This window comes from Rattus norvegicus, chromosome 1 (assembly GCF_021556685.1).
Source record: "Rattus norvegicus strain SHRSP/BbbUtx chromosome 1, alternate assembly SHRSP_T2T, whole genome shotgun sequence".
NCBI classification, from domain to species: domain Eukaryota; kingdom Metazoa; phylum Chordata; class Mammalia; order Rodentia; family Muridae; genus Rattus; species Rattus norvegicus.
In genome coordinates, this window is record NC_141534.1 from 167,222,828 (window position 1) to 167,245,124 (window position 22,297).

General features: G+C 47.1%; 1 protein-coding gene across 4 annotated transcripts in view; it reads left to right on the plus strand.

Moving 5' to 3' along the window:
• The window catches only part of P4ha3 (prolyl 4-hydroxylase subunit alpha 3), a 34,951-nt gene that overhangs the window by 10,321 nt on the left and 2,333 nt on the right, over positions 1-22,297 (plus strand). For 3 of the 4 annotated variants that reach the window (NM_198775.1, XM_087570559.1, XM_087570557.1), the window contains 8 exon segments: positions 1,684-1,833; positions 4,840-4,891; positions 8,909-9,072; positions 9,274-9,450; positions 14,990-15,054; positions 17,236-17,395; positions 19,323-19,385; positions 21,999-22,067. In NM_198775.1, the coding sequence (NP_942070.1) occupies positions 1,684-1,833; positions 4,840-4,891; positions 8,909-9,072; positions 9,274-9,450; positions 14,990-15,054; positions 17,236-17,395; positions 19,323-19,385; positions 21,999-22,067 (900 nt within the window). 4 annotated transcript variants of the gene reach the window in all.

The following is a 22,297-nucleotide window of genomic DNA, read 5'->3' on the forward strand; positions in this document are numbered from 1 at the left end:
ACATACACACTCCATACATCTACTTCCCCTAACATACATACATACCACATGTATATATATATATACTACACACACCCACTTAACACACACATACACACACCACACATAACACATATGTCTACCACACATACCATAATACACATTTACATACTACACACATATACCACATACATACACACATACCATACACATACACTGCACCCACGTACATACATAATACACACCACATATATACTACACACATATACCACATACACATTACACACATACACCACATACACACATATGTACACACACCATATATACACATATACATACTACACACATGTACATATACACACAACACACACAGTTAATTTAACTAGAAAAGTTTAGGTATCACCGACTTATTATTACCATTCACTTCAACCTTTTTTAAACAAATTAGACATGGGTAGAATGAGCAAAACCATAGCAGAGGCTGCCGGCAGCCTGAGCTGGGAGCTGCTCTGTTATTCTGGCTGCAGAGTGGCAGCATCTCTGGGTCCTGCCCTGACTGGCCGTTACACCTCAGTGAAGTCATTCGGTAACAGTTTTCCAACCCGATGACTTTATAATTCCATGTTGCTTCAACGTTGACTTCCAGGAACCTCTCCCCCAAAGGTCTGGAATTCTATTTAACTGTAAGCTGGTGGGAGACGAGAGCTCTGTCCGGTACGTGCCGCCATGCTTCCTGGCACTCCAACATTTAATCAGAACTGACCTGCTCAGTGACCATAGCATTCCCACTGCCTGCCACCATTACAGTTTGACTGTTGTGCTGGGGGGCTGGTTTGCTCACGGGCCTTCATTGACTCAGTACTTCAAGAAGCATCACATGCCCAAAAATCAGAAAGTACTGGATAAGCTAAATGTACCTCATCCTCACAGAGCTACCACAATGTCCTTCTAAGAGCACAGTCCCGCCTGAGAAGGCCGGGTGGACACCCTCCATGCTCACTTTTCTGTTTCCTTCATGCTAGACCCCAGGAATACTGTGAGCAGAATGATAACTTTGCCATTCTCACCTTAAAAGTCCCTTCCTCGCGGGGCTGGGGATTTAGCTCAGTGGTAGAGCGCTTACCTAGGAAGCGCAAGGCCCTGGGTTCGGTCCCCAGGCAAGGCCCTGGGTTCGGTCCCCAGGCAAGGCCCTGGGTTCGGTCCCCAGGCAAGACCCTGGGTTCGGTCCCCAGGCAAGGCCCTGGGTTCGGTCCCCAGTTCCGAAAAAAAAGAACCCAAAAAAAAAAAAAGTCCCTTCCTCGCAACCCCTGCTCACTGAAATCCTTTTCCTTCTTTGAGAAAAGTCCGTGCTGCTCTGTAAACCTGCTCTGGTTTGCTCACGGGCCTTCATGAGTCTCTTCCCTTCTCCATGCCCCATGCAGTATGCATTTTCCTTAAAGCCCTGGCACCATTCTGCCCTGTCCCGCACATACTTGAGTTTATCTCTCTCGTCTCCTAGAACATAAACTCCTCCAGTGCAGAAGCCTGTCTCCTTTCGATAAGCACAAAGCCTCACACTACTGTTAGATAATGTATACTAAACTGAATAAAACTGAATTTGAGAGTAGCTAGCTTCCTGGGACTCAAACCCCTCCTACTCTGCATATTCAGGTAATTTCCTTTCCTCTGTCTGTGAACTGAAGCCGTAGCTGGTGTCCCCTGCAGGTGGCCTATGACACGGGGGATTACTACCATGCCATTCCGTGGCTGGAGGAAGCTGTCAGTCTCTTCCGAAGATCTTACGGAGAGTGGAAGACAGAGGATGAGGCCAGTCTGGAAGACGCCCTGGATTATTTGGCCTTTGCCTGTTACCAGGTAGGAGAGTGATGAAGTTCGTTGTTAGCACAGTCAGTACAATGTTCTACATCACTTTCTCCCTGGGGTGTGTGTGGGGACCAAGTGTTGTTATTACCACCACAGGTCGAATGTAAGTAAATCAAGCTTCCAAGAAACTCTTAACCTTCCAGGATACTCACAGAGGTGGGCTTCAAACCCACATCTGAATCACAGTCTTCGCCTGTCTCGTAGCAGTCTCTCTCTCACCTGCTAGTGCAGCCGCCACACGGGTGTTTGATGGGACCACTGTCAATGCAGAGCGCTCACTGTGGTCTCAGGAGCTCAGGATGCTTCACTGATAACATGGTATTGCTATGGAGGGAGAAGTTTGGTTATCCTCTCCCACCTGACTCTGGATCCCGCTGAAACGTGGTCATTGTTGGCTACAGAGGTGACATCTTTATTCCAGTGTACCAACCTGAGGGCCTCCTGCAGCTCTCTTTCCTAGGCACTGTTGGTCTCCTGCCTGCCTGTCACACACTGACATCTCTCGTCCAGAATATAGGAGTTTCCATCGTTCTATTTGACTAACTCCATTTCTCACCAATTGTATGGTCCTCAAGAATAGGCTGGGGGGAAAAAATCCCACTACCATCTGGCAGGTTCCACGGAGTTTCCAAAGTTAATGATCCAGGCTGTTCCCTGAGGTTATTTTTTGGAGGATTCTAGGAATTGAGCCTTGGGTGTGGTAGGCAAGTGCTCTACTACAGAATTACATGCCAGCCCCATGCATACATTGTCTCTGTTTTCCTGAGGAAAGGGGGAGCATGTGTGTGATCAAAAGCCTTGCTGAGAAGACAGATTTATCCTCAGAGCAGCTAACAGTCTCTTCCCTCCATGGTTCTTCTTGGTACATGGGTTTCTACATCTGTGTGCTCCTCCTACTCTCCTAGGCAGTTTGCTCTGTATTAAAATGGTTGACTGTGACGTAGCAAAGGGCGGAGGAGTGGTTGAGCTTTAGTAGAGGAAGGAAACAGAGAACCAGCATAAAGAGAGCGAGAAAAAGCAGACTGAAGCATTCCACTCCCAAGATGGGATTAGTTTTGCTTTATTTCCCTACAAATCGGGTGACAGGCTTCTCCTCCCTTGTCCTCTCCTCTCCATGTCATATTTGATTGGTCTGGTAAAATTCTGTCCTTCTGGCAGGCTCAGATCAAGTGTCAGCACCTTATGAGGTCAGTCTCGCCTCTCCTCACCCCCTAGCTTGCCCCTGGGACTCTCACAACACATTCCATCCATCCTTGAAATTTGCAAAAGTAACAAAACACAGAAGACTCATCTTACAAATGATTTACGCTCCCCGCTTCTACAGTGCATCTGGTAGACATGCCTTCACTTGGAACTTTTGACTACCATATAAAATATATTTTAATAAAAAATGTAGTAACAATTAAATAGGTCGTTAAGCCATAGACCATGGAGTCACACAGACAAAGTTGAAATTCTGTGAAGATTTGGGCCACTGACTTAATCTGCCTGAGCCTCACTTTCCTTACCTGTAGAGGTCAGAGAAGACTGAGAGATTGGTGCTTGTTTTAAAAGCTATGATGTGGGGTTGAGGATTTAGCTCAGTGGTAGAGCGCTTGCCTAGCAAGCGCAAGGCCCTGGGTTTGGTCCCCAGCTCAGGAAAAAAAATAGAAGAAGAAGAAGAAGAAGAAGAAGAAGGAGGAGGAGGAGGAGGAGGAGGAGGAGGAGGAGGAGGAGGAGGAGGAGGAGGAGGAATGAGGAGGAGGAGGAGGAGGAATGAGGAAGAGGAGGAGGAGGAGGAGGAGGAGGAGAAGGAGAAGAAGAAGAAGAAGAAAGCTATGACGTTGGCATCTGGCAAGTATAGAATACTCTTAGGTTGTTGAGCCACTCCTCTGTTAAGTATAGAACAGAACAATTCACGGTGATAAGGAATGAAAACTATCTGTAATTCCAACAGCAGCAGAACGTTCACCATCTGTAATGTTGTTTCTGGGTACAATAAAATGCCGCCATTACAGTGGTTTCTAGGAAGACCATGGTGTGATAAAAAGTATTCCTGGTACAAAATTACAAGGAAACAATAACAATAGGAAAAAAATGAGATCATAGATACATAAAGACTGCATATAGTCACAAGTACCTGAGTGGCTGGGCTTCAGTGGAGTGATTTTTTATCTCATTTTTCTAATATTTTGTAGTGTGATTATTATTGCTTTTATCACTAAAATGGAATGTTAGTATGCTAAAACTTCAAGGAATTCCATTTCTGTACCTTCCCGTTAGCTTGTTATTCTGCAGTGCCTGGAGGCAGACTGAAACCTGCCTGTGAGGGGTTCTCCTCCTCAGACATACATCCTTTTGCCCATGAGGAGGCAGGCCAAGATTGCATGGTTGCAGATGGCTAATTCCTACACACCAAGCAATGCTTATTTTAGTTTTTCTTTTGCTTCCTTCCCGCTAACTGTCTAGACACTAGGAAATACTAAGCCTGGAGAATAAGTACAGAAAAACCGTACTTTTGATAGAATTTCTTTACCTCCTCCTCCTCCTCCTCCTCCTCCTCCTCCTCCTCCTCCTCCTCCTCCTCCTCCTCCTCCTCCTCCTCCTCTTCCTCTTCCTGGTCTTCCCTCCCTTTTTCCTTTTGGTGGTACTGTGGCTTAAACCCAAGGCGCATACCAGGACAGCAGTTCACCACTGAGCTATGCACCAAGCCTAATCAAGCTTACCCCAATTTCTCTTTCTTCCCTTGCTGGTATGGGTGGTAGTAATATATTTGTTAACAAGGAGACGTATTTGTCACAGGGCTGTTAAAATAAAAAACAAAAACAAAAACCTACCAAACAACAAAAACAAAAACTAAGAACAAAAAGGAACCCTCTGCAATTCTCGCTCATTACTCTTTTCAGTGAACTTGAGTATTCACTGTGGTAAGAATATTTTACAGTTTCACTATTAAGTGATTTAATTAGAGAAAATATTGTTTCAGTTGACGTTTTCTTTCTTTTCTTTTTTAATAAGGTAGGAAATGTTTCGTGTGCCCTCAGCCTCTCTCGAGAGTTCCTTGTCTACAGTAAGTAACACTAAGACAGAAGGTGACCGACCCATCCTGCCTCTGCTCCTAAACTGTAATTCTTGTGAAGTAAAATTTGAGTGTGTGTGTGTGTGTGTGTGTGTGTGTGTGTGTACCAGTGAGCATGCCTGTGGTTGTGCATGCAGAGATGAGAGAAGGGTGTGGGGTGACTTCCTTTATAGAGATCTCATTTATTTTTATTTAATTTTTAAAATTTTTACCTCAGGAGTATTTTTATATGCATGAGTTCTTTCTCTGTCTATGTTTGTGCACCACTTGAGTGGCTGGTGCCTGGGGAAGCCAGAAGACGAACTCTCTGGAACTGGAGTTTCAGACAGTCGGGAGCGGCTGTCGAGGTTTGTACTAAAGGAGGAGTCAGATCTCTTAACCACAGTGCCATCTCTCCAGTTCCTCCTCCTCATTTTTAAAGACAAAGTCTTTCCCTCAACTTGAAGCTCATTGCTTTGTCTACGCTGTTTGGTAGCAAGTTCCTGAGCTCCAACCGTCTGCCCATCTTCAACCCCCAAAAGCTGGGATTTCAAGCGCAGGTAGCCGTGTCCAGCCATGTATGTGGGTGTGGGGATTTGCACTCAGGCTCCTTCGTGTTGACAGCAAGTTCTCTGTGAGCTACCTCCCCAGGTCAGATCCCTGAAAGAAGGAAATTCATGAGTTACTTGGGGAAATGGTTAAAAGCTGTCAACCTGCCTCTTTCCAACTTGTTCTTTCGACGAGAACAAGTCGAGGCTAAGAGCCAGTTTCTGCAGGGGCAGTTTGAAGACCCAGGGTTTGGAAGGAAACCCAGGAATGAATCAAATCAATGTGCACTGTGTATGTGAGAAGGGAGTGAGTCAGAGGGCCATTCACGTCTTTGGCTGTTTACTGAGAGCTATCAGTTCTTCCTTAAAACCAGAGCTCACTTGGCTATGCAGGCCTCCTGCCCAGGTCCAGCTTCAGCCCCTGTAGGGGATGCCTGTGTCAACAGCAAAGGGAGAAGATGCTGCGTAGCTCAGCTTTGAAAGTTTTGCTTAAAATTTTGGTGGTAGATGGCTTCCTAGACTTTCCTTTAAGTATTTAGCTACTAAAGTAAGATGCAAAATCACTAATAGTCACTGAGTATTTGAGGACTTCTTGACATCTTGTTTTATGTGCATGAGTGTTTTGCGAGTATATGTCTGTTGTGTGTTGTGCACATGCCTGGTGCCCGTGGAGACCATGGAGAAGAGGATGTCAGATCATCTGGAACTTGAGTGATAGATGGTTGTGAGCCACCATGTGGGTGCTGGTAACTGCAGCCACATGCAAGGGCAGCCAGAGCTTGTAACCATTGAACCATCTCTCCAGCCTCCGGAGTCCTTTTTAACTGCAGCTATTCATAACTTTTAGATGAATTCAGCTAGTGTGTTCTTCCCTTCATACCTATCGCTGAGTTCTGTTTCCATGGATTCAACCAACTTTGTATTTTTTTTTTTAAAAAGAACAGGTATAGCCTTTCCTCTTGTCATTATTCCCTAAGCACTGTAGGGTCACTATTATTTCCTTACTTGTGCCTATAGCATTTATGTGTGTCTGCTGTTATAAAATAAACCAGAGGTGGTTGGAAGGATGTTGGTGGATGTGCATAAGCTGTCTGCAAACACTACACTATTTTATAAATGAATGAGCTTCTGTGGATTTTGGTACCTAAAGAGAACCTGGAACCAATCCACTGTGGACACAGAGAGGGCTCCAACAGTATTCCTTTTGATACCTTGACAAAGAATACTCGTCTGCAAATCCACGGGTAATTGGTAGGATAAGGAAAACTAAGGCACTGGGGTGATAGCTCTTATTAAAGCACGTGTCTTGCAAGGGTGAGGACCAGAGTTCAGATCAATAGAAACCCATATAAAATACGGGTTGTGTGTGGTAGTCCACCTGTAGATCTAGCCTTCAAAGGCAAAGGGTGAAACAAAAGACCTCCAGAAGATGGTCACTAGCAAAACTAGCCATGTTCAACAGCTCTGGCCTCACCTGAGAGGTCCTCTGAGAGATCCCGCACAGCAAGTGAGGTGGAGGAGCCATGGAGAGCGACTCGACAATGGCCTCAGCCTGCACATGTGTGTGCAGCCTTCCACGTGCCCTTACACATGTGCAAGAACATGCACACACACACACACACACACACACACACACACACACACACACACACACACAGAAGAAAACATAAAATCTAAAGTCAACATTCATTTCCTTCTTTGCGCTTGATCCATTAAAATCTCTATCTCTTAATGACCCAAGCTGTGGGCTAACATTGGCGGTAAATAGGGCACAGCCACTGAAGGCCTTGCTTCCGTTTCTGGCTTTGTGGTATATCCACTGGGGTTTGGATCTATCGTTTCCATTCTCCAAAACTTCATTCCTCCTTTTACTAGGAAGGAGTAACCACATATGCCCTCCCCTTCCCTCTTCAGTAGGAGTGGCACCTTACAGGCACAGTACGTGCCTCAGAGCCTCTGACTGTGGTAAAGTCTAGCTCCCTTTTGCCCCATCCTGTTCTGCTCTGTGACGGCCAGTAGGAATTTTTCTTTTTCTTTTTCTTTTTTCTTTTTTTTTTTTTTTTTTGGTTCTTTTTTTTTTTTTTTCGGAGCTGGGGACCGAACCCAGGGCCTTGCGCTTCCGAGGCAAGCGCTCTACCACTGAGCTAAATCCCCAACCCCAGGAATTTTTAAATAATTATTTTTAGCTTGTAATTATGTGTGCATGTTGGAATCCGTGTGTGGGAATGTGCGTGTGTGAGTGCAGGGACCAGAAGATTCCAGAAGGGGATATCAGATGCCTTGGAACTGGAGTTCTAGGTGGTTGTGCCCTGCCGGCTGTGGGCACTGGGCATTGAACCGTGGTCCTCTGAAAGAGTAGGAAGCACTCTTAACCACTGAGCCATCTCTCCAAACCCCTAGCAGGAATTCTGAAGGATCATGCCAGAGCACCTGTGGGCCCAGGATGAGGAAAGGTCCTAGCATTAGGAAGGCTGAGAAATGCTGTTCCCGAGGACCTAGTAGAGCAGAGAATGAATATGCTTCCAGTTCTACGGAGAACAGGGAGCTGGGGAGAGAGCCCTGTGGGTAAGGGCACTTGCTACACAAGCGTGAGCTCCTGAGTTTGGATCCTCGGCAGCCATGTTAATAGCTGGGCATGATGTTACCCCCGACCCCGGGCGCCTGTAACACCAGAGCTGAGCTTGGGAAGGGAAGATACATGTGGCTTTCTGAGGCCTGCAGGTCAGACAGCCTGGCTGAAAAACAAGGAACGTCAGGTTCAGTGAGAGACCATGTGTCAAAGGAATAAAATTGACAGCAATTGAGGAGGACACCCAACATCCCTTCTCTAGCCTTCAGACGCACCCACAAAGGCGCACCACCTGCCGTACGCACATATACCCACAGGAATAAGATATATAAGGAGAACAGGCTGGGCCTGTCCTCTAGGTGATGGCCGAGCTCCCTGCTTCTTCTCTCACTTGCCGTGCTCTCCTCCAGGTGGTTATTGGACTCCCTGCTCGGGGAGTTCAGCTCAGTATCTGGTGTAGGAGATGTTTTGAAGTGGACTGTAATGGAAGGCTGGATGAACGGCGAAGCTTCTTTTCTAACATAAAAGTGACCCTCGTGGTCCCTGTCTAATAATGTTAGCAGCAGGCCCAGGACAGTCACTTTTTAAAGCCACATGCTCTTCCAGGAGGAAGGGCAGTGACAGGAGACGTAATTTAAAGTGTGAAGGTGTCAGCCCAGTGTGACAGTAAAGCTTCGGTAGTTTTGTTTTTGGAATGTTGTCGTCGTTGTCGTTGCTGTTGTTGTTTATGAGACCAGGTCTCACAATATAGCTCTGGCTGGTCTGGAACTCACAGAGATCCTCCTGCCTCTGCCTCCTGGAAGCTGGGGTCAAAGGTCTGTGCCAGCACAGCCAGCTGCAGGAAGTCTTGAGAGTTCTTCCTGAGGCCAGCATTTGTTCATCTGTGTTGTTTCCTGTTCGGGTTTCCCCCAGGCCCAGACAATAAGAGGATGGCCAGGAATGTGTTGAAATACGAAAGGCTCTTGGCTGAGAATGGTCACCTGATGGCGGCTGAGACAGCAATTCAGAGGCCCAACGTACCCCACCTCCAGACCAGGGACACCTATGAGGGGCTATGCCAGACCCTGGGCTCCCAGGTGGGATTCCTCGGGGAGAGAGAAAGGGGAGGATTGACTGGAGTCGGGATAACTTGAGTGAAAACCTGACGCCTTAATGGCGATACAACTTAACAACAGCACCCAAATGGCCCCATGGTCTGGTAGTCTTAAATTCCAGTTTTTAATGCCATGGTTCCCTAACCCTTCTTTTCTTACATCAACTCTAATCTTTCCCTCCAGCCAACACACTACCAAATCCCCAGCCTCTACTGCTCCTACGAGACCAATTCCAGTCCCTACCTACTGCTCCAGCCCGCACGCAAGGAGGTCATCCACCTGCGGCCCCTCGTGGCTCTCTACCATGATTTCGTCAGTGATGAGGAAGCCCAGAAAATCCGAGAGCTCGCAGAACCGTGGGTGAGCATCCCCAAATACCCTCTGTGTCCCCTCATGCCTGGAGAACAGACAGCTGGCATAGCAAGACCCTTTCTTAGTCCAGGGGTTCAAAATGCCAACCACTCTGTAAGACCAATGAGCGGTGGGGAAAAGAAAGCATGGCTGTACTCGCTCCGGTGGGGAAGGATTGAGATGAGGCGCTGGGGGACTAAGGAGATGTTCACATTGCGCTGCCAATATCTTCTCAGGGATATGGAAATCATGGCTTAGACAGTTGCTAAAATCCAGCCAATAGTGTGTGTGAGATGCAGGTGTACCATTGTACATTATCAAAGTGATATCAAGAAATACAAAGGAGACTTCTCAAAACGTCAACTCGTCCTTATAGTCAGTAGAGGGAAAGGACTTGACAGCAGCAAGGGCTGACACACTGGTGTGTATTTGCTGGTTCAACTTCATGACTCTGTTAAAAAGGAAACTGAGGCCCGGATTTAAGATAAACGTGCACTAGAGTCAGGACTGGAGTTTAGCAGGTGCTGGTTGTCACTCTGTTGTTTTTCTTATTTGGAAGCTTAGAGGGGTTGGGGATTTAGCTCAGTGGTAGAGTGCTTGCCTAGCAAGCGCAAGGCCCTGGGTTCGGTCCCCAGCTCCGAAAAAAAAAAAAAAACTTAACAAGGAAGCTTAGGCTAAGTGAGGTTTGGTAATTAGTGGCCCCTGACCCTTGGAGACGGCCACAGCTTACCACATTACACACTGTGTTGGTTGGCAGAGGCTCTGGAACCCAGCCTGGCAGAGCAGCCTCTGTTGGGGCCTCATGGAAGAGGGAATAAGACAGAAATGGCAAAGGTGAACTGGCTTTCAAAGCTTCTATTTAGAAGTGAAAACATCACTTCCACCCACATGACTGGTGAAAGCAAAGGCAGAGGCAGGAGGATCTCTGTGAGTTCGAGGCCAGCCTGGTTTACATGGTGAGTTCCAGGACATCCAGGGCTACGTAGTGAGACACTGCCACACTGTCACACACACACACATACACACACACACACACACACACACACAGGGCTACATAGTGAGACACTGTCACACTGCCACACACACACATACACACATACACACACACACAGGGCTACATAGTGAGACACTGTCACACTGCCACACACACACATACACACATACACACACACACAGGGCTACATAGTGAGACACTGTCACACTGTCACACACACACATCCACACACACAGGGCTACATAGTGAGACACTGTCACACTGTCATACACACACATCCACACACACACACAGGGGCTACATAGTGAGATATCATCACTCTGTCTGTCTCACACACACACAGACACACACACACACACACTCACACACTCACACACACAGAGACACACACACTCACACACACAGACACACACATAGACACACACACTCACACACTCACACACACACAGAGACACACACACTCACACACACAGACACACAGAGAGACACACACACAGAGACACACACTCACACACACAGAGACACATACACAGAGACACACACTCACACACACAGAGACACATACACAGAGACACACACTCACACACACAGAGACACATACACAGAGACACACACTCACACACACAGAGACACACACTCACACACACATACACACACATACAAACACACACACACACACACACACACACACACACACACACACACACATGAGGCCCATCTAATTGTTCCCATGGAAGGAAGGAAGGAAGGAACAGCAAGTGACCGAACTGAACTGGTGCCAGTGGGAAGGGGTGTGTCTTTACCCCTGCTAGAAAATGTGGCAAATATCTAGAAAAGACACCCCATCTCACCTCTTCAGACCTGTTGTGCTTTCTTTAAAGGCACAATTATATGGTGCAGAATTATTTATTTCCAGCCAGACATCGTGTCCTTAAGTATGCTGTCCAACCAATGAGACAATTAGTCATCCATCAACAGAACATAACTACTTAGACCCTTTGCTTTCACAAAGGTGTGAGGAACGTTTCCTCCATGTAAGGCAGTGGTTTTCAACCTGTGAGTCTTGCCCCTTTTGGGGATCAAGGGGTCACGTATCAGATATTCTGCACATCAAATATTTACATTATGATTCATAACAGTAGCAAAATTACAATTATGAAGTAGTAATGAAAATAATTTATGGCCGGGGTCACCACGACATGATAAGCTGTGCTAACTAAAGGGTTGCAGTGTTAGGAAGCTTGGGAACCACTCGTATAAGGGAAAGGCAGTGCTGGGGGTCAAATGTGCTGTGTGAGGTGACCTAAGAGGAAGGCGGGTGGGAGGGGAGCTCTGTGGAGGAGGGAAGGAGCCGCTTCTTTCACTGAGAGCAAAGGCCAGGAAGACAAAGCCACACGTGAAAAGGGCCTGATAGGTGACATTATCAGAGACCAGAGAGAAGCTTGGTGGCTGTAGTGCACAAAGGACAGGACAGGAGATGACCACTGATAGAGATGGACAGTGAGACACCACTAACAAAGGCCACAGTGGAGAGTTTGGGCTTTATCCCATAGGCCATGGAGGAGCTGGGGGCAAGCTGCTAAACAGAGGGGGCCATGCCTGGGCCTGTGATTCTAAGGAAATCTGAGAACACTTTGAGAGAGAGTCTGGGTTGGAGTGAGAATAGCGACCATGCAAGGTCCTCGCGGCTGGTCTAGGCCTGTTCTGTTGCTTGTTTTGTCTTTGTCTTTAGTCAGATGGGGACGACAACGATGCATCAAGGGTGCTGTCAGCTTCTCAGGGAGCCAGAAGGGGCATCAGGCCAGCAGCAGCTTTTTCCTTAGAAAGGCTCTGTTGCCATGGCGATGACCACCCAGAGATGTTCGCTGAATCCTTTACTGCAAGGTCATCTATTTGGCATGCACAGACCTTGCCACTCTCCCTGTCCTGCCAACCTCTCACTGGGGTTGTTGATGGCTGTCTGGCCTGTGATTTTTCTAGGAATAAGCTGAGGACAGTGAGGGACGGTGCCCATGGCACCTGAGCCTCCGTGGCTCTCGGCCTCCTCCTCACTGTTCTCTCCTGAAGCTCCTCCCATCAACTTCCCTCCCCATCTCCCCCTGCCCACCCTTCTCAAGGACTTAGTGGGATCCACAGGCCCCCAGAGGGCCCCCAGCGCTGGCCTCCGGCAGTTCTGGCCTGCTTTCATTGGTTCTCTGACTGACTGCGCCTTTCAGGGCACTTTTGTGGGGCCATGTGCACTAAACCACCCTTTCTCTGAACACAAAGCTTTTGTTATATAGCACCTCATTTTTCTGCTATTTACATATTGGCTGGTATCACTAGACATTTGTGGGTTAATGTCCTGACTCCCCAACCCCTTGGGCAGCTCACTGCTGCCCGAATCTTATGATTTTGTCTCGTGTGTGGTGTTTGTAATTGTTCATGTATGTAGACTCATTTGTATGATGCCAGACTGAATTTGAAGGTCCTCTTCGTTAACCTCCTCACCTTACTTTTTTGAGATGGGGTCTCTCATCAATCCAGCTAAGCTGGCTAGCCAATGAGGTTAAAGGATCTACCTCCCTAACCACTGGGTTATAGACTCACATCCGGCTTTTTACATGAATACTGGAGGTCAAAATCCAGGTCCTCCTGCTTGCACGGCAGGCTTTTATCAACTGAGCTCTCTCTCCCACAACCCCTTATTTCTATACTTGGAGAAAGACTGTCCTGTCACCCAAACTGGCCTCAGATACCTGGGTTCCTCCCATCTCCACCTCCTGAGTGTTGAGCCTACCAGTGTAGTGCCTTCCAAAACTAATCTTTGAAGATCAGAACTGTCTTTCTAAATCTCTTAAACTCCTGCTCGAGTGCTGACACAGCTTTGTAGCCTGGCTGCTGCTGAGTCCTTCCTTGCCCTTGATACTCCAACTGCATGCATGTCTTTTTCTATAAATAGGCCTCTCTCCCCTTCTGTCCCCCACTTTCTCTCACTCTCCTCCTCACCCTCTCTCCCCCTCCCTCCCTCCCTCCCTCCCTCCTTCTCTTCTTTCTGTCTGGAATGTCTGGAACACTCTACTCTCTACTTCTTTCAATGTGTGTGACTGCGGAATGAATGCAGGCTTCTGGAAAGGCTTCTGACCCCTCAGAAGGAGGGGCTGGAGGCCTGTCTCTGTGTGCCCATAGCAGTCTGTGCCTGCCCATTGCAACACCCTCGGTCTATGGACAGGAACTTGGTCTGGTTTAATACACACATACATATACATCATATACATCCATCACAGTGCTTAACATCAAATCACAATCAATAACTTGCTCTCAAAATGGATGACTTGTCCATAGAGAATAATGACAGAACTGAGAGGAGTTAGGTACAAAGTGATCCCCTCATGGGGATGGGGATTTGTCTCTAGACATTGGTTTTGCCCTAGAGTAACAGAAGAGGACATTTCTCCTTGAATCTCGCCTCTCTGTGTGACTGGTTTTAGAAAGGACAGAGGACATCCTAGGATAGCAGAGTACCAGGACAGGAAGAGCTCTCGAGAGAGCACTGGCATGCTGTACCTATCGGTGAGGAAATGAACCCAGGGAACGGGAACGGGCTTTCCAAGATCATCCGCCTGATTTAGCAGCAGAGAAGCCTGCTATGCTGGAGAAGGGCTCAGCTATATGCCGTTCAAAAAGGAAAGAGGTGGGCTGGGGATTTAGCTCAGTGGTAGAGCGCTTGCCTAGGAAGCGCAAGGCCCTGGGTTCCGTCCCCAGCTCCGAAAAAAAGAACCAAAAAAAAAAAAAGAAAGTTTCAGTTGCCCGTGGAAAGTTGCCTGAGGGAAAGGATTTCGGTTGTATACCATTTATTGTTCCACTTCTGAATCTAACTTCTGGAGATAGGGGAGCATGGAGGAGCCGGCTTCACTCACCCAGCTGTCCCTCGAACCATTTCTGAGCACCTGCTCCCTGCCTGGAGGGGCCTTTGCCCTCCAGAGGCGGACTCAGAAACCAGAGACAGAAGCACATACAGTGCTCATTTCTCTGTCCTAGAACAGTGAGTTTGCAGTAAAATATATAAAACATAAATGCTGCTTACAGATGCGTTCAGAACAGAAACAGTTAAATTAGTGACCTCAAACCTGTGGGTTTTTTTCATAGGCTGGGCTTATGAAAGCTTATATGGCTTATCAGTGAGCCTCTGTAAGGAAGGGCTTTGGCTAGGATTCTTCCAAAGGAACGGGCTGCCCCTGAGTGCACACCTGTGTTGTTGGACGTGTTCATTTAATTTGAAAAACATGAAGTGCTTGCCCTAGCTCAAGCCCCAGGCCTGACATTATGATACAAACGGAGATGAGAAATTGCTCCTCTCTCCCCAGGTCAGTCTTGCATGCACAAAAGGGATTCTGCACAAACACAATTGTACTGTCTCTTTAAATGCAGGCGATGTTCCTGCTTCACACACAGGACACTTCAATGAGTAAGGAACAGGTGGTTGTCACGCTTTAGAGAGTGATGTGTCTGTAGTCGTGATAGGCTGTGTCCCTTCCCATCAGAACCTGGACTTTCTCTTGTGCTTCCCACCAGCTCCAGAGATCAGTGGTGGCTTCAGGGGAAAAGCAGTTACAAGTGGAGTACCGCATCAGCAAAAGGTAGGAAGGGCCTTGTGGGCAGCCTGGGACTGAGGGCACAGCTGACCGCTATGTCAGCAGCAACCTTTCTGGGACTGCCAGGGAACCTGTAGTATCGAAATCTACCCTGAGAGAAGTTTCCACAATGACAGTGACATCGATTGCAGTATTGTCTGGAGACTGACTGAGAGGTCACCAGGAAAAGGCTTGGAGAAAACTTCTCCACCTTAAAGCAGAAAACACTCATTGCTGTTGCTTCTCTGGAATGAGTTCCTACACACATCTGTCATCTGACTTTACAGTCTCCCTTCCCACCTCCTGACTCCTATACAAAGCATTCCTACCAACATGCAGGCAGACAGCAGAAATGGACTCCCTGGGCCTGCTGGCTTCTCCAAGAGCAGGCTCCAGGGTGGGCATCCAGTCCTATCATCCCCCCTCCCTTCCCCTCAGCCATTTCTTTGCACAGCGAGTACAGAGCTGTGGAGAGAGTAAGAGAAGGAACATCTTTCACAGTCACACGAAATGGTGTTAGCACCCTAGAGAAAGGCTAGGGTCCTTGTCCTCTGGGAGGGGCTGTGAGAGATGAGCTTTGGTTCAGATGATTTGAACTTAATGAATTTGGTCTGGTACACTGGTACTGTGTGTGCTGCTTCTGCTGTGAACAGAAACCCAGCAGGAAACAACCGAGGAGAAGGGTTGAGTTTAGTGACTGTTTTGAGAGGATACAGTCCATCATGGTGGAAAAGGCAGAGTGGCTGGTGTCTCCACAGTGGCAGGGGAAACTCTTCACCTTCTTTTGTCTCTGTTGAGTGGAGACAGGGCCTGGGGCTGGAGGCAGGACTACGCCATGATCCCCAAGACCCATCCCCAGGTTCAAAATAGTATCATTGTCTGGTGACCAAGTGTTCAAACACATGCACCGTGAGAAACATTTTCCAATCAAACCATTAACAGGGACATTTTACATTAAAAGCTCTTCTCTAAACTATGGAGTATCTGCTTGTCTGTATGTACGACATGTGCGTGCATTGCCCACAGAAGGCACCTTGGAAGGCACTGTGCTCCCGGAACTGGACTCACAGGCAGCTGGCAGCTGTCCAGTGGGAACTGAACCCAGGTCTTCCTCAAGAGCAGCCAGTGCTCCTAACCACTGAGCCATCATCTTTCTAGTCCCTCTGCTTTTCTTCTTTGAAAGCAGTGGCCAGCTTTGTCCTGGGTATCTTTGCAAATCAAAGAGCGTGTAGTTTAATAATCTCAGTGTAGTGTACGTGGAACAAATGAACCCATCAGGGGGTTGCAGACTTTGCTTGGAGAACGTGGCCTTACTTTTTCAGGGGTCTTGATTCTGATTCCAAATTTTCTACTTCTTAAGAACCTCAATATGACATCCAGGAGCAGAGTCTGATCTGGGCTTTGGTGGGTGTGGGTCTGCGTAGAGTTGACCCAGAGGGCTGAGACTGCCCTGGGTATCAGCAGTCCGTGACATACCTGATGAAACTTCTCCACGAGTCTTCCTCTTACGGTCTTCTAAAGTCGTGAAAGGAGATATAATCGTCACCCCTATTTACAAAGGAGCACACTGGCCCTTAGAGAGGTTAAAGGTTAAGGACCTGACACCGCCATGCAGAGAAGAAGTAAGGTTGCTACTGCTTTAGCTTCCTCCCCTCCCGTTCCTCCATTTTTTCCTTATCTCCACTTCCTTTGGTTGGGTGTCAGGGCCTTGCTGTGTGTCCCAGGCTGCTTTTAAACTCCCCTCACCCAGCAGTCTTGGCTTTAAGTCCTGGCTGCTCCTCTTGCTACTCTGCTTCCTCTGTTGGAGAAGTCCTCATAGCACAGTGGTTTTAAGGATGGAGTTTCCCCCATTTTCCTCTCTGAGTCACAGTCCTGGGTTCTGTGGGCTTTCACCCGCTCAGCTCAACATAGCCTCAGAGAATGCCAGCTATGAGAGTGAGATCATAGGCCAAGCAGACAGGGCTGAACTGTCACGAAGGATGAGTGGGTGACGAGGCATTTGTGACTCCCTCCCTCCCTCTTTTTCTCCCTTCCTCCCTCCCTCCCTCCCTCCCTTCCTACCTCCTTCCATGGTAACAACCATGATTCATTCATCCATTCATAAGTCTATCCACCCATTCATTCAGGAGCATCAGGTAGTATTTCTAATATCAGATCACTTATGTTTCAACCCTTGCTGTGTTTTAGTGCCTGGCTAAAGGACACGGTTGACCCAGTGCTGGTGACCCTTGACCGCCGCATTGCTGCCCTCACAGGCCTCGACATCCAGCCTCCGTACGCAGAGTATCTCCAGGTGGTGAACTATGGAATTGGAGGGCACTATGAGCCTCACTTCGACCATGCTACGGTAACGGTGGGGTCAGTGGTCAGTCTTCTGGGACAGGGAACCAGTGCATTTTCCTTGGGAGCAGAGGTCTGTTAGGGCTCTCAGAAAATACTAAGTAAGGTCCTAGAACAAAAGCCTTGGTTCCACTGATTACTGGATTCATTTTCTTTTTTTTTTTTTTTTTTTTTTTGGTTCTTTTTTTCGGAGCTGGGGACCGAACCGAGGGCCTTGCGCTTCCTAGGCAAGCGCTCTACCACTGAGCTAAATCCCCAACCCCTGGATTCATTTTCTTATCTGGCACCACCTTCTTCTTCTCCAGAATTTGTGAGTAGGCGAAGAAAATGGCCTGTAATAAAATCCTGTCTCTTATCTCACCTGGGGACGGTTCAGTGAAGACCGTCCTCAAACCCCTTGCTTTATGATCTCAGCTGCTTACCCACATTGCCAGTAGCATTTATTTATTTATTTATTTATTTATTTATTTATTTATTTATTTATTTATTCACTCACTCACACTCATTCATTCATTCACTCACTCACTCATTCATTCACTTTTACTCTTCTCTCATACATTACATCCCGACTGGTTTCCCTTCCCTTTATTTCTCCTAGTCCCCCCCACACACTCCACTCTCCCCCAGATGCACATCTCCTCTGCTTCCCTTCAAAATATTTTTGAGGATTAAAAGGACCTCTCCAAGATCAAATCATGAAAATATCATGATGAAACCTATGAATGCAATTAATATGTTGATAATTTTTAAATCAGCAAAAAACATGATATACATGTGACCAATAAGCATATAAAAAAATCCAACAATGGACCTATAGCTCCAACGTTATCAAGAGTGCACGGACTCTAGAAGTAGCACTCAGGTGTCCAGGGGGATCTCGGGGGCGGGGGGTAGAGTGTGTGCCACTCAAGCGTGAGGACCCATGCGAGATTCCCTAGAATCCAGTTAGAAAGCAAGCCAGGCACAGACGAGCATGACTGTACTCTTAGGGTGAGACGGAAGGCGGAGACGAGAATCCCTGGAAGGCTTTGTCCAGTCAGCCTGGCACTGTAACAGGCAAACGGCAGAGAGTCCTTGCCGCAAACAAGGTGGAGAAGGAGGAGTCACACCCAAGAATGTCCTCTGACCTCCACATGTGTGCTCTGGGGTGCGCATGCCTGCACTCGGGGACACGTATATACATGCACACACCTCATACACTACATGTACAACACACACACACACACACACACACACACACACACAGAGGGTGGGGAGGGAGAGAGAGAGAGAGAGAGAGAGAGAGAGAGAGAGAGAGAGAGAGAGAGAGAGAGAGAGAGACAAGTTAAAGAAGGAAGCCAGGCACAAAAGCCTGCATATTTTGTGATTCTGATTACATAAATTACTAGAAAAGACAAAACATAGTTTGGACAACAAAATTTAAGTAGATAGCCAGGTGGGACTTTCTAAAACTAAAATGGGCAAATTTGGGCAACTCTTAAAATTTGCTAAAATTCAGTGAATAGCATCTACAGTGAGTGAACTTTATGGTATGTAATTTATATTTCTGGTTGTCCCTTGATTAAAGATTGGGTGTGTGCATTGGGCAAATAATTTGGACCACCAATCTATGATTTGACATTTCTATCAAATAATCATCTTTTATAATAAATTATATATTTTCTTTGTTTTACTGAGAACCTAACTTGAAGGCTTTTTTTTTTACTTGACAAGCCAGTTGTTTGATTTGTATAGAAATCACTCACGTGCACATCCAAAATTTTAATGTTCAATTAAACAGTATATTGAGTACTTACCAGCAAAGGTGAACATGCTCTACTGGGAGTAGGTCAGGGCTACTGCTGCCCGTGACACCCTGTTCATCCTTTTCTATACTAATGGTAAATTAGGACATAGCTGTCACGCTGGTGTCATCTGTTCTATTTCTGTCCTAGTCGCCCAGCAGCCCCCTGTACAAGATGAAGTCCGGGAACCGAGTGGCAACGCTTATGATATATGTGAGTCTCGCTCTGGGAGGACCAGGGCTTCTTACTTAGTGGACGAGTAAACCATTTTATAATATTTACTTTCTTTCTTTCTTTCTTTCTTTCTTTCTTTCTTTCTTTCTTTTTTTTTTTTCCGGAGCTGGGGACCAAACCCAGGGCCTTGCGCTTGCTAGGCAAGCGCTCTACCACTGAGCTAAATCCCCAACCCCTATAATACTGATTTTCATAGTGATCTCATATATTGGTTTTATCTGATACACAAACATCTCTAAATCCTGTAAACTTCAAGACAGCATCTGGGGGGTGGGTCAGGCATAGAATAAGGGACACCAGCAGACGTCTGTCCTCAGAAGGCTTGCAGTGTGAGGTCTAAATATGATGTTACTGGGAGGGGAAAAGCCAGGAGATCATGGGACTTGAACAATACGGGAAGAGGATACAGTTGCCTCCCACCATAAGGCACCAAAGCCTGGTTGGTACTCAAAACCATAGACCCTCAGGGAGCCAATGGGCTTGCAGGGGAAGAGAAAGAGCAGTTTAGACTCTGAGAGGGACAGCAGCCATATGTAAAGTCACTAAGTTCCTATGATGTGCAGTAAGAGCCCTCACCCTTAGACAGTCAAGTGATCAGCTGGCCTCCTCCCTAAATCCCTAGCCTGCTCCAACAGGAGTCAGTCCCAGCCTGTGTCAACCTTATCGTTATCCTTCAGGCTTGAGGTCTTGCTTTCTTCTCCACAAACCTGCCATGATTCCAACCATCTGTCTCTTAGAGGAGACTTTTAGAAGCGACCATTTATTGGGGGAAATTATTAATGCTCCTTGGTCTTTCGGCTAAGATCAAGTAGAGATGAGACCATTGGTGGAAGGGTGAACACGCCAACCACAAAGGATTTGAATAGCACCCAAAATAGCACCTGGCTTCAGGAAGAACAAACAGCCTTCCCTGAGGGCTGGATCAGGTCTCCACAACACAGCCAGGAAGGGCACTCAAAGTCCTGTCTCTGTCAATGATCCCAATGTGCCTCCCAGTGGTTCAATCGGATACTTTCTGTAGTGACAAGATGTCATCTAGAAAGTGTCATAGTCAGTAGGTAAAAATGTTTGCCTTGCAAAGTATGAGGACCTTGTTCAATCCCCAGAACCTATGTAAAAATCTAGGCTTGCAGACAGTGCTGGAGAGACAGACAGGGGGATCCATGGGATTCAGGGGTCAGTTAGCCTATTTCCCAGGGCAAGTTCCAGGCCAAAGAAAGACTTTGTCTCCAAAACCAGGAGGACGGTGTCTGAGAATTAATACCTGAGGTTGACTTTTGGCGTTTGTCTGCACATGCACACACATACAGGGGTGTTGGGGTTTAACACCAAATTATTCTCCAGTGTTTTACGGTTATTATTGCTGTGATGAAACACTGGGACCAAAACAATTTGAGGAGGAAAAGGTTTATTTGGTTTACACTTCCACATTGCTGTTTATCATCAAAGAAAGTCAAAACAAACTCAAACAGCCAAGGAACCTGGAGGCAGGAGCTGATGTAGAGGCATGGAGGGTGCTGCTTACTGGCTCCCTGTGGCTTCCTCAGCCTGCTTTCTGATAGTATCCAGGACCTAGGGATGGCTCCATCCACCATGGGCCGGCCCCTCCCCCATTAATCATTAATTAAGAAAATGCCCTGCAGGCTTGCCTACCACCCCATCTTATGGAGGCATATTCTTAATCTAGGTTCCCTCCTCTCTGACGACTTTAGCGGGTGTCAAATTGATGTAACATTAGTCAGCACACTCAGCTTAAGTAACCTAGAAGGATCCTGAGTGACCCGAGGACCATAGTGGGGCCAATAAACAATTCCTGTGATTCCCACTCTTTCCTAATTGAGATCCTTAGAGAGAAACAGATTCAGTCAAGGACATTTGAGGGGCAGGCAAGATGGCTCAGCAGTTAGGCGTGGCTACTGCTCTTGAGAGAACCAGAGTTCTGTTCCCAGCATTTGCAGCAGCAGCAGACAGCTACCTGTGGCTCCAGCTCTTTTGAACACCAAGCCCCGGCACACATGTGCACACACACACACACACACACACCACACACACACACACACCACACATACACACACCACACACACACACACACACACACACACACACACATGCACACACTTCTAGTATATATATCAATGTTTTGCCTTCAAGTACATTTGTGTGTCACATTCATGCCTGATGCCCAAGGAGGCCAGAAGAGGAAGTTGGATTCTATGGAACTGGAGTACAAGCAATTGTGAGCTGTTGTGTGGATGCTGAAAACCAAACCTGTCCCTCTTCAAGAACAAGTGCTTTTAACCACTGAGCTATCTCTCCAACCCTTACACATCATTTTTTTAAAAGTAAATACTTTTTAAAAGATCAAATCTACTTATTATAGCCCTCCATCCATCAAGATGGTAGCCAGAAGCAAAAATAAGGGAAGAATCCAAAACTTCATCTTGTGGTGAGAAGCCCCAGTTTCTCCCACAACTGAAACAGGGGAGCCTGGCTCACAGTCTGTGCAGAAGTGACCTCTAAGTTCATGAACACTTGACAGAGAAGGACGGTCTGCAGCTACCTTAACTCTGTCTTCTTCTTCTTACATGATAGCTGAGCTCCGTAGAAGCTGGAGGAGCCACAGCCTTTATCTATGGCAACTTCAGTGTGCCTGTGGTTAAGGTAAGAGGGTCTGGCCCCAGAAGATGGTGTGTGATGGGGCAGAACGCACACCCTCCCCTTCAAGCTGATGCCTGGGGAGACAGATAAAGAAACAGATTCCCAAAGACAGTCTCCCATTCCTGTCACATGTTCTGTGGTCTTACTGGCTGTTTTATTTCCATGCCCTTGTCACCGTGGGTCCCCTTCGGATTCTCCGCAGTAACTAGTTCCCCATGGAGCTGAGGTACTGA